The sequence below is a fragment of the Physeter macrocephalus genome, unplaced genomic scaffold (genome assembly GCF_002837175.3).
Source record: "Physeter macrocephalus isolate SW-GA unplaced genomic scaffold, ASM283717v5 random_548, whole genome shotgun sequence".
Classification (NCBI taxonomy): Eukaryota; Metazoa; Chordata; class Mammalia; order Artiodactyla; family Physeteridae; genus Physeter; species Physeter macrocephalus.
The window spans coordinates 1-11,966 of NW_021145923.1; the positions used below are offsets into that span (position 1 = coordinate 1).

General features: G+C 65.8%; 2 protein-coding genes and 1 long non-coding RNA gene across 5 annotated transcripts in view; 2 read left to right on the top strand and 1 right to left on the bottom strand.

The window, feature by feature from the left end:
* The first annotated feature begins 26 nt into the window (after positions 1-26).
* Positions 27-2,784, top strand: LOC112065184 (E3 ubiquitin-protein ligase RNF166). Its single transcript, XM_028485989.2, has 4 exons — positions 27-264; positions 626-740; positions 831-938; positions 1,763-2,784. The coding sequence occupies exons 1-4, from the start codon at positions 167-169 to the stop codon at positions 1,826-1,828; spliced, it is 387 nt and encodes a 128-aa protein (XP_028341790.1). The 5' UTR covers positions 27-166; the 3' UTR covers positions 1,829-2,784.
* A 3,950-nt stretch (positions 2,785-6,734) lies between these two features.
* On the bottom strand, positions 6,735-9,180 carry LOC114485152 (uncharacterized). The gene is made up of 3 exons (XR_008616748.1): positions 9,021-9,180; positions 7,527-8,190; positions 6,735-6,978 (listed from the first exon to the last, which is right to left on the bottom strand). It is a non-coding gene; the product is annotated as an uncharacterized lncRNA (long non-coding RNA).
* Positions 9,181-9,388: 208 nt separating this feature from the next.
* The window catches only part of SNAI3 (snail family transcriptional repressor 3), a 9,324-nt gene continuing 6,746 nt past the window's right edge, over positions 9,389-11,966 (top strand). For all 3 annotated transcript variants that reach the window (XR_003678625.1, XR_003678624.1, XM_007125509.3), the window contains exon 1: positions 9,389-9,527. Coding sequence is in view for 1 of the 3 variants with exons in the window: in XM_007125509.3 (XP_007125571.2) it covers positions 9,452-9,527 (76 nt within the window). In the remaining 2 variants the exon portion in view is untranslated. The remainder of the gene's footprint in view (positions 9,528-11,966) is intronic.

Here is an 11,966-nt window from a genome sequence, read left to right on the forward strand (position 1 = left end):
CCGGCACGGCCCCAACACGAAGCCATGAGCGCCTGCTCCTGGGTGTGGCTCAGCAGGCTTCGGGGTCCTGAGTCTGCGTCTCCCTCGCTCAGCCCCCGGGCCCCACCTCCGCAGCGCCGCCGCCCGGCCCCTCCCCTCCTCTCCTCCCCAGGTGACGCTGGCCAAGATGAGGGTGCACGTTGCCTCCTGCGTGAAGGTCCAGGAGCAGATGGCCAACTGTCCCAAGTTCGTCCCTGTGGTGCCCACGTCCCAGCCCATCCCCAGGTAGGCCGCCTCGCCGGGTGGGCAGTGGGGCCCCACCCTGAGGAGGTGGGAGGGCTGCCGGGGGAGGGCCTCGCCCCCTGCGGGTGGGGGACCCCGGGAGGGCCCAAGCCAGGCCCCCACGGCTCACCTCCCATCGGGGACGCACGGTCCCCAGACAGGCTGGGGCTGGACAGACACCTCCTCTCAGGGTGGCAGCCGCGTCGGGGAAGCAGGGGGCCCGGGGTTAGGCGGCGGGAGGCCGCGGTGGGATGTGCAGAGGGGGGCAGGGCCCCGCGGCAGCTGCGGCCCACGGGGCGGGGGAGGGCGAGGCGGCCGGGTGGTAGGAAGGTGGCAGCGCCACTCACCCCCACCCCCGCCGCAGCGCCATCCCCAACAGGTCCACCTTCGCCTGCCCTTACTGTGGTGCCCGCCACCTGGACCAGCAGGAGCTGGTGAAGCACTGCGTGGACAACCACCGCAGCGACCCCAACCGCGTGGTGAGCCCGCCCGCCCGCCCGCCGGGGCCCTGGCCCCTGCACGCCCGGCCCTCCCGAGCCCTGTAGGCTCACCGGCCCGCTCTGTCCCAGGTGTGTCCCATCTGCTCAGCCATGCCTTGGGGCGACCCAAGCTACAAGAGCGCCAACTTCCTGCAGCACCTGCTCCACCGGCACAAGTTCTCCTACGACACCTTCGTGGTGGGTGCCCTCCCCTCCCCCTCCCCCGGTGCCAGTGGTGGCCAGGTCCACGTGACCACTAGAGGCCCGGGGGCTCTGGGGCTGTGCAGACCAGGCCCACGGCGGCCCCCCGTCCTGCGGGTCCCTCACCGCTGGGCCAGCGAGCTCTCCTCACGCGGGGCCTCCTCGCGGGGAGGCGCCATCGCAGGGCCACCATCTCCCCAGCTCTGCACCGGGGCCTCGGCACACAGACCCCTCCACGGGGGACAGGCCCTTCCCGTGGGGAAGAGCCACGGGGACTTTTGTCGCCGGGAAAACCTCCGGCTCTTCCTCTCCCTCTCCCGCCTGTGGTCCCCACCTGCAGACCCTCCTGCAGGCCCTTCCCTCCTGTGCGCCCCCAGCCCTGCTGTTCTGGGCCCCCGCGGTCCTCCAGCCTCCGGGCGCCAGACCCTGGGGAGTCGGCCCCTCCGCTCCCTCCCCCTGTGCCTGGTCCTGATGGGTGGATGCCACGGGGATCCCTGGCTTCTCTGCTCATCTCAAGCCCCGTTCTTGAGTCTGAGGGGAGAGGACAGCTCCAATTCCGGGCATCCAGGCCGCGCAGTCCGCCCAGCCCTCGGTCATCGGGCGTGGTGGCCTCGGGGCAGCCAGACCACCCCCGCAGCACCCGGGGATCCCATGACCCCATGACCAGGTGGGGCCAAAGCGGGGCGGGGAGGCAGGATGCAGCAGAGCCGGTTTGAGGTGACCGGACCGCGGCGGGGGGGGGGGGGGGGGGAGGGCGGGCGGCGGGGGGCGCCGTGAGAGGCCCGGGCATCCCCGGCCCAGCTCCGCTCCCTGTCTTCCAGGACTACAGCATCGACGAGGAGGCCGCCTTCCAGGCCGCCCTGGCCCTGTCTCTCTCCGAGAACTGAAGGCGCGGCCACTGGCCCAGCCCTCCCGCCTCAAGGGACAGGCCCCGCCAGCTCCTTCGGCCCAGCCCCGCCTGGGAAGGCGCCTTGAGGGCCAGGTGGAGCCTCACTGCTGCAGGAGGAGAGACCACGTCCCTGGTCCCCCGTCGTCACCGGCGCTTCGGGCTGAGCAGGTGGCCTCGGGGGTGGGGGCTGGCCACTGGGACGGAGTGTGGCCACTGTCTGTGTCTCAAAGCCATGATGTCCTCCCTGCAGAGAGGACCCTTCAGGCCCTGCCGCGTCCACAGGCCCCAGCACTGAGCAGGGAAGCGCGGAGCGGGGCCCGGCCTAGCACCTGGCAACACTTCCCTCTCACGTGCTCGGTACTGGCTTTTGTGATACCTAAAGGTTCCACACTTTTCTATATTATCCGGTGTGATGACCTTTTCACATTTTCTAGAGCAAAGACAGAGCGGTTACCCTTCATATTGCAATATCTGTGTTTGACTAGGAATAATAGTATTTTTATGGAACATTTACAAAATTATATTTTTTAAAAAAAACTATAAAAAACGAACGGTTGTGGGATTGGTCGGGGGAGGAGAGGAGAGACGGGGCAATCGCTGGGTGCGGGGACCGAGGTGGCCACGTCCCCCGGTCACCTCGTCGTTCCCCAGGGTCACTGTGATAATAACGGGAAGAGATCCCAGCGCCCGGCCGCTTGCAGTGGCGCTGTGTCTGCTCCTGGCCTCCCGCCTGGGTCTCGGCCCCGGCCCTGCCGTCACTGTTCCGAAGCTGAGCGACCCCGCCCCCGGCAGGGCCCCCCCAGCAGCGGCAGGGCGCAGGGGCCGGGGCAGCGACCGGGCAGTTCAGAAGGTGCCCATCGGCCCCCTCGTTTGGTTCATGGCATAAATTATTGCCGTCTTTAAAAAAATTTCAATAAAATGTCTCAAAGCATCTCTGGCGACCTGGCTGGTGCGCTTCCTTCGGCGAATACTAAAGGCAGAGGGCCGGGGTGCGGTCGCCAGGCCGTCCTCCGCTCGAGGTCCGCGAGCACGGGTCTGTCCCCTGCAGCTCCAACTCAGAGCGCAGCTGGCCTCGGGGCCCCGCGGGGGCCGTTTCCGCGTCCGGCATGAGCTGGGCTGCGGCCCCTGCTGGTCCTGCCCGCCCCCCGGACCCTGTTCCCCTCAACCTGTGCCCTCACTTGCCGGCCTGGCCGCCTCTCCCTGCGACAAGCCCGGGCCCAGGTTTGCTGGGCAGCGGCGCTCACTTCCTCGTCCTGGGACGGGGGCCACCTGAGGCCGGCAGGCTGCGCACCATCCTGAGCCCCCCCGGCCGGGGTGGTCTGAATGGGGCTGGTGCTGGGGCCCAGAGGTGGCCGTGGGGGCCTACAGGTGGCCTTTGGGACGCCACTGGGGTGAAGCCCCACTGTCCCCCCCGCCTCGGTCCCCGTGCTGCAGCCGCTCTCCCCACTGCTGGCTCGGGGCGTGCCTCTGCCTCCCCGGGCAGCCTGCCTGGCGCCCCAGCCTGTGCCCTCAGCCCCCAGGCCGGCACCTGGCCCTCCTCTGAGACGTCCACCCAGGGACGGTGGTCGCGGGCCACCATCAGGGCCAGGGGCCCCTGCTGTTTCCAGTCACCACGGGCCTTTAAAAGCTGACAAGAACCACCTGCTGGGCTGTGCCCAGGGGGCGGGTCATCGGAGCGAGGCCAAGCCCCCGCCTCGCTCTCCGTGTCTGCCTCCCCACGCAGTGTCCCGACTCTTCCTCTGCGGAGAAGGTGGATCTCCTGAGCTTGACCGTGGCAGGGCTGGTCAAGCAAAAGTCTCCACGAGAGAAGAGTTGTGACCTGGGGTGCGTTACCCCCCTTTAGAACCCTTTGTTAGGAGCCACTGGCCCACCCTCCCCTCGGAGCACTCTGGCCCCCCCCAGCCAAGGATGCCAGCTGCCAGCCTGTCCCTTCTGCCGCCTTCCAGAAGGAGGCCCGTGACACGGTCCCCGGGGGCCCCGGGCCCAGCCTCAGCCTCCCCCGGGGCTGACGGGAAAGGAGGGGTGTGGCTGAACTCCCCCTTCTGCACGAGGACGGGGGCGCTGGGACCTCGGCCGCCGGGGAGGGGCGCCTCCTGCCCTGCCCTGCCGACCAGCCTGCCAGGCACACGGCCCCCAAGTGCAAACTCAAGGCCGCGTTCCCCGGCCTCAGCGGGCGGGGAGAGGGACGAGGGCCCGTCAGCACCCAGGGGAGCCTCAGGGCGGCCCTGGCCAGTCCCCTGCGGCCCGGAGCCGGTGGCGGCGGCGCTGGGGCAGCCAGGCTCCAGATGGCAGATGCCGACGCTGCCCCGTCTCCTTTCCCCCCACCCCCGGCTCGCACCTCACTGCCCCACGACCCTCCCCTGTACCCGGCTGCCCCCGCCTCGGCCAGGACGTGTTGCCTCTTCCCCCAGCGCTGCCAGCACATCCCATGTGGGACACGCCGCGGCTGTGGGTCTGGGCTGTCACTCGGGCCCATGCCCCGCCCCCAGCTAACCCTCCAGCCCTCAGAGCACAGCTGTCTGTTCACCCCCTGGACGCCAGCCAGGCCTGTCCACCGCCCGCCCGCCGCCTGGGGGAGGGCGGCGCTGCTCTCGCCCATCCGTCGTGACCCTCGCGCCCGCGGAGTCCTGGGGGCAGCTTCACGGCCGCCTCGGCGGCTCCTGACCTCACCGGTGCCCTCGAGGAGGTGACGCCGGTGACTGTCCCCACGTCTCACCCTGTGGTGGCCTCAGCACCCACCACGTCACCAAGTCACCGAGGGCTCCTGGCCACAGTGGGACCCCAGGAGGGGCGGAGCCAGGAGCGTCTTAAAGTTGCCGGCCACCAGCACAGGCTGGTGGCTAGTCCCTTCCCCCGCCCGAGGACGCCTGCCAAGCTCAGCCCCCTTCAGGCCCCCCCAGAGGCCACAGAGGCCAAGAGCCACAGGGCGGCATCCACACGCGGCCTTGGTCTCGTGCCTTCTACCCCGGGCCCAGGACGCACGGGGCACGGTGACCCGGCGTCCAGGACGGATGCCGGGGCGGAGGACTGGACCGGGCCCCAACGCGGCGTGGGGCTGCGTGGGAGCTGGACCTCGGCAGACGCCGCTCTGCGGCTGGATGAAAAGCGAGGTGGGGGTGGGAGGCCCGGACCCCGACCGACTCCAGGGCGTCCCTGACGGGGCGCCGCACACCCTCTCCTCCCCAGTCACACAACGGCCTGGGGGGTCCGCACACACCCTGCCGCCTAGACGGCGCCGCCGGGTCCCTGGGAACCTGTGACCTCGGCCGTCAGGAGAGGGACAGGCAGCCAGCACTCCTGAAGGCAGGGTGCCCAGAGCACAAGCGCCGGCCCCAGGCCCCCGAGGACTGGCCACAGGTGTCACCTCTGGGTCTTGCAGGAGCCGCCCCTCCGAGCTCTGGGCGCTGAGTGAAGAAGGGTGGACGGAGAGGCCAGGCGCGGCCATGCAGCCCCCAGCGGAGGGGCCTCCCGAAAGGCCCGGCCCCTCACCGGGCCTGCAAAGCAGCCATGCCTTCGGGAGAAACAAGCGTGCCCGGGGCCTGGCAGCAAACTGCGAACACCTGCGTCGACCCCCTTTACGTCGTCCAGGGAGGCACGGAGAGCCCACCTGCCACAGGGGGCCAGGCCCGCCCCTCACCCCTCGGGTGGGGCCTCGGGGTCCCTCTGGCGCGGGGCCACCTCCTGCCAGCTCGCTGCCCCCGTTCCACAGGGGAAGAAAGAGGTTCTGAGCCCTTTGGACCAGTGGAGGGCCCCAGGGCCGCACCTCAACAAGCCCCCAAGCAGCCACGGGGCCGGAGGCCCGCGGCCCCGCAGGCAGGGCGCACCCTCGGGACGCAGCGGGCGGGCGGGCGGCAGCCCCCCGGTGCCGACGCCCAGGCCGCCGCGCCTCCTTCTGGACTCTCACACACCGGGGCTCCCCACGCCTACCCGCGAAACACGCTCCCAGGAAGGACCCTTGAACTCGCCCCCCACAAGGCAGCAGGGACCGACAGGCCCAAAGGCGCCGCCACACAAGTGGGCCCGGGGCCACGTCCCCAGCGGCGCACGGTCCACCCGCTGCCAGCAAAGCTTCCGCGCCCAGCGTTCGTGCTCCGTGTCTGTGCTGCTCCCACCCCGCCGCCAGGGGCCGGGACCCGACCTGGAGGTGCCGGCGGGAGCCCCGGGGACCTCAGGCCCCTTCCGGTCCCGGAGGAGAGAGCTGCGCGGCCCGTGACCCTCCGGTCTCGCCAAGAAGTTTCTGGGAACGAGGGCCCAGCGCCACACGCGGATGGGGAAGGAGCTCTGAGAGGATGCTGCGGGGTTCGGAGCTGGGAACCGAGCTGTGCAGCCACAGACTCTCCCCTCTAGGCCCTGGGCTCACCCGCCGAAGCCTGACCGCTGTGTGGCACGGAACAGCTCCTGCGACCTCACACGCACACACAGACGCGTGTGCACACCCAGCAGGGCGCAGACCTGCCCACGCGCACATACCCGAGACACACGCGCACACACGTGCATCCCTCCTCAGCCCCCAGATCACCTTCCGGGCTCAGTGCCTGGGTCTCTACTGTGTGTCACAGCTGTGTGGGAGGGGTCAACGTGCCCTCCCGGACCCCCATTCAAGAACCAAAATCACCTCTACCAGCCAGGACCCAAGAGGGAACAGGCAGCTGTGAGCAGCTGTGAGCCCCCTTCACACCGGCCACCAATCTGACCACGTGCCGGGAGCTGGAGCACTGGGCGCACGACCACGGACAGCCACGCCCACCCTCCCGCGACAGACGCGCCCCACGCTGGCGCCGGGGGCCCCCGAGTCCTGGCACGGCCGAGCCCCGGCTTCAAGGCCCAGCTCTGAGCGCCACCGCGAGTCCCAGAGCCCGGCCCACCGCGGGGCCTTTGTACCTTCACGCACGTGTCTACACTCGAGAGACCCCCAGGGAGGAGCGTGCCCGGGCCGCACTGTACGGGGGCTCCTGACGCTTTTCCATCAGCCTCCACCGCGGACCCGACCTCGTGCAGGTGCTGTGAGGGAAGGAAGGCCGTTCCCCCCTGGCGGGCCCTCGGGCTGCATCTGACAGGGAGGGGGTGTCCTCGCTGGGCCATGAAACCCAACTGGTAAAAAAAACCGTGTATACACTGATGTGTATAAAATTGACGACTAAGAAGAACCTGCAGTATGAAAACAAACAAACAAACAAACAAAAATACCGGACCCAATGGGATACAGGTGCACACGTACACACTATGCAGACAGCCAAGCACCATCGCCACATAAAGCACAGAAAAAGAGCACAAAAACACACCCGTAAAAAGAAAGAGGGACTTCCCTGGTGGCACAGTGGTTAAGAATCCGCCTGCCAATGCAGGGGACACGGGTTCGAGCCCTGGTCCGGGAAGATCCCACAAGCCGCGGAGCAGCTAAGCCCGTGCGCCACAATTACTGAGCCTGCGCTCTAGAGCCCGCGAGCCACAACTACTGAGCCCGCGTGCCACAACTACTGAAGCCCACGCGCCTAGAGCCCACGCTCCGCAACGAGAGAAACCACCGCGATGAGAAGCCCGCGCACCGCAACGAAGAGTAGCCCCCGCTCGCCGCACCTAGAGGAAAGACCACACGCAGCAACGAAGACCCAACGCAGCCCCCCAAAATAATTAATTAATTAAAGAAAAAAGAAAGAAAGAAAACATCAACATGAGAGGAATTGGAACAATCTTACCTGCGCTCCGCTTCTTCAGCGTCTGATAGAGGCAGGCGGGCGGGTGGCCACAAGCCAACGTCGCCAAGTGTCCAGGGGAGACCCTGGGGTTTCTGCCGGAAGCGTGGACTTTGTTCCCTGCAAGTCCTGCTCTGGTGGAGAGCCCGGTTCCAGGAGGCCGGCGGGGAGCTGGTTTCCAACAGCGGGGCGCAGGGCTTAGCTGCAAGGCAAGGCGGTCGTATGGAGCACAGAGGGTCGCAGAGCAGGTGGGGACGGCCCCCCACCTCCCTGGGGCTGCACAGGTGAGAACAGGGCAGACACTCGGATTTTCCTCTGTGAGCGGCACTCTGGTCTGGCCCAGACACAACCCTGTGAGTCACAGCCGAACAGTGAGTCTGTATGACCACAGGAGGGCAGTTCTGACCAGTCGGCAAGGACCTCAAACTTCCCTTAGGGTCACTTGTTATGGCAGAGGTGCTCTAAGGCCCCTTGGGATCCCTGGGGCGTTTCCAGGATGAGATCAGCAGGTCCTCCACGGGACTGCATGAGCGCCCCTCGAGAACACGAGTGTCCCTCTGGGGGTTAAGGAGGTCATCCTGGCCAGTGGCCACACCGTGGGTGGCTGGGCGAGGAAGGACAGCATGGGTGCAGGGCTGGCCCAGGTATCTGCAAGTGTCATCTACGCCTGGGACGGGAAGAAGGAAGAGAAGGTACACGTGTTAAGCTTGGGAGGCCACGGAACAGGTGAACTAGCAGACGGCAGCCACGTGCACGGCAACCTGTTGCCAGGCCAGGCCTGCGGGAGAGACGCGCGCCTTCTCCCGCCTGCGCACCACCTCCCGCCTGCGCACCACCTGTCTCTCCTTCCACACGCCCTAACCAAGCGGCAGACGCCCCCTGTGAGGCTGGAAGTGCCTGCCCGGGTCCCAATCCCACAGCTTCGTAACTTCTCAGAGCCTGTTTTCTCTCCTGCAAAACTGAAGGCACATAAGACCCTGTGTGATGCGGGCCTCCCTCCTCACGTCTCTCCGCGGTTCCTCTCAGACTCCCCACCACCTCCACCTTGTCTCCAGGCCCACAACTGGCAAAGGGCACCAGGCTGCGCCTGGCAGCTCTCCGGGGCCTGGCAGTGTGTCCCCACCCTCCCCCACAGAGACTGACCCCTGAACTCATGAAACGTCCACATCAAAAGGGACCCGACACCCAGGCATGGCTGGCTCTTGGTGGCACCGAGGACTCCAAAGGATACCGAAGGAGGTGAGGCTGCGCGGGTCATAGACCAGGCTGCAGCGGCGGGCACATGCGCCGCCCTCTGTGATTACACTTCCCACACCGCCTGTCTGAACCCCTGGTAATTCCGGAACGCCAAGCGGTGTCCTTTCTCCCACAGATGATGAGCTTTCTGGAGGCCTGGGGCCAACTCCTAAAGCACGGTCTCCTCCGGCAGGCCGGCCGACCCCCTGGCCACCACTCTGGCCAGTCAGCCGGTTCGGGGCTGGTGCTCATCACACCTACCGTTGCGGGTCTGCGCAGGAGGCGGGGCGGGCGTAACAGGCTGGAGCAGGGCTCTCCAAGGCTGGGCTCGGCGCACGCTCCCCCCCCCAGGCTGGACGGAGCCCAGCTCGGCTTCCGCCCAGCCCTGACCTCCGCCCTCCAGTGCACGTCGAGTGGGCGCGCCAGGCCCTGGGGTCGGCGTGACTCGCAGCGCGCGCCAGGGAAGTCCCGTGGGTTGGACACGCAGCCACGCGCTCCCTCCCCCACGGCCCGCGCACCTGTCCTGGGCGTGGCCCGATGCCCCGCCCCGCGGCCCCGCCTCGCCCCGGCCGCGCCGCGCGCTGGTTGGCCGAGGCGGCGCGCTGTGCTAATGCCCTGACCCTCCCGGCACCTGTGGGCCGCGCTGCCAGCGGGCGCCGGCGTACGCACAGTGCGACCCGCGCGAGGGCACCATGCCGCGCTCCTTCCTGGTGAAGACGCACTCCAGCCACAGGGTCCCCAACTACGGGCAGCTGGAGAGGCAGAGAGGTAGGGGCTGCGGGCTCCCCTGCCCTGCCCAGGGCTCGACTCCCGCGGAGCAGGAGGGGCGAGGACCCCGGGAACGGGAACACCTGTCCCAGGTGGGAGGAGGGGCCCAAGACCACGAGGCTGGAGGTAGAAAGGTGGCCCGCGGGCGTCTTATCCACTTCAGGGACTCCAGCCTCGCGTCGGGCAGATTGGGTGGGTATTTTCTCTCCACTTAGAGAAGTTTCCAGGCCCCCAGTCACTCTGGGGCTCTCCCGTTATGACCCGGCATGCCCATCCCAGCAAAGGGGACCCCAGGGCCATCTTCCTCGTGCAGGACGTTTGAGAGAGCCCCACGGATGTTGCAGAGAGACGAAGTGAGCCCAGGCTGTTCTCCAAGAGCCCCCCAGAACATCCTGGGTTGGGTGGTGGGCAGAGAGGCCACGAAGAGTGACCCAGGGGCCCCGTGGTGCCAGGGCCCAGCTCGCACAGCGTTCCGCCGTGCCCCCTCCAACGCCTCCTCCCCCCTCCTGGGGTTCCCTTCCCTCCCGCCTCCCTCACCCCAGAGGAGCTTGCCCAGGGCAGGCTGTGCGAAGGGGCTGCAGTTCTTACCCAGGTGGGGAGACAGGTGTCCAGGAACCAGGGCTGTGCACTCATTTCCACTCCCTGTCAGGGTCAGGGACACGCAGAGGTCCCACGGCAAAGGCCTCTCTCGAGTGGTCGGAGGCGCCCCCAGCTCCACAGCTTCTTGGGGGGGGACACCCTCTGGGGGATGGCTCAGTGACTTAGAGGCGGACGGGGAGAGACACTGCGGAGACCAGGGCACACAGTCGGTGCCTGTCCAGAGCCCTTTAGCCCTCTCAGGACTGGGAGCGGGGAGGGAGTCCAGGCTGGTGGGTCCCCGGGGCTGGGCTGCCACCAGGGGGCACCTTCTAGGACCGGGATCCTCAACTCCACATTTTGAAATCCAGTTAGTGAGTCACCACCAGCAATTTTATAAAATAAAAAAGAACAGAAGCCATCAGAGTGCAGTGCTCGCGGTAAAGGAAACTTTTGTTTCGGACGTACATGTATGCTAGAACATGTAATTCACACGGGTCGTGGCTTTAAACGTTTAAAGACTACTGTTTAGACTCCAGTCACACAGCGTACCCCTTCGAGCGTGCAAATCCTGGCAGCCGAGCAAGGCCCGGTGACTGTCAGGGAACAGCCTCAGGGCCATCAGTGCTCTGCTCCCCGCTCCTTGTAGCACCAGCTTTCTGAGGGCCAAATGGCCACGGTGATCCTCTTTCTGCCAGGCAGTTACCCCAAGATAGACCCGAGATGCTGGATTTGGGGTCCCCCACTCGTCACTTTTAAATAAGTGCCTTTTTAAGGCCTCCCCAGGGAACCCCTGAAGCCAGAAAGGAACTTAAGTCTCTTCTCCCAGAAATATGAGCTGCAGAATGAATAAAAAAATCTAGCTAACCCAGGGGATACGGGGAAGCATTTAAAGTTATTAGCAGAAGCACAAGGTCAGTAGCACCCGGCATATGGCTGCCTCTCCCCTGCCCTCCCACTGGAGTCGGCACTGGCCCTCTAGACAGGGTTAGGCTCCGAGGTGATGCCTGGGGTCAGGGCAGTGGCTGAGCCCCAAAGCCTTAAGGTGACTTTTTTCCCATACAAGGGCCCCTACTGGAGCTTCTGTGTGGAGTGGGGGGTCCTAGACTCTCCGGGCACCCCAGTGCTGTCTCCAGAAATTCCTGGGACTTCATCTCTTAGCTGGTCACTGTCCAGCCTCCATTTCTGGGAGGACAGAAACCTGGCAAGCTGATTTTATAATTGGGAAGACTGGAGTGGAAAACGGTGAGGTCAGGAGAGAGTGGAGCGAGGGAGCTTCCCCATTCCTTTGCATCCTCATCAACACTTGTAATTTGCCTATTTTTAATTCTAGCCATCCCAGTGGATATGACGTGGTACCTCATTATGGCTTTAACCTGCATCTCCCTGATGGCTAGGGACGCTGAGCATCTTTTCCTGTGCTTATGGGCTGGGTGTACATCTTCTTTGGAGCAACGTCTATTCAGAGTCTTTGCCCGTTTGAAAAGTAGACTATTTGTCTTTGTGTTGTTGAGTTGCCAGTGTCCTTTATATATTCTGGACACCAATTCCTTATCAGATACCTCATCTGCAAACATTTCCCCCATTCTGTGGGTTGCCTTTCTCAACCCAAAGCCTCGGCGTGGACACAGAAATGGGGCCAGAGATTTATCTCAACACATACGAAATAAGAAATGGGTCGAGGGCTGGAGATTTGGTCTTTGGGGAAATGCAGAACTTCACTCTTACTTGCTAACATGTTCACGTCGGGGGCTCCTGCTGTCTGGGTCAAGCATGAGGCATGGTGGCGCGCACGCGCACGCACACGCACGCACACGCACACGCACACGCACACGCACACGCACACACACACACACACACACA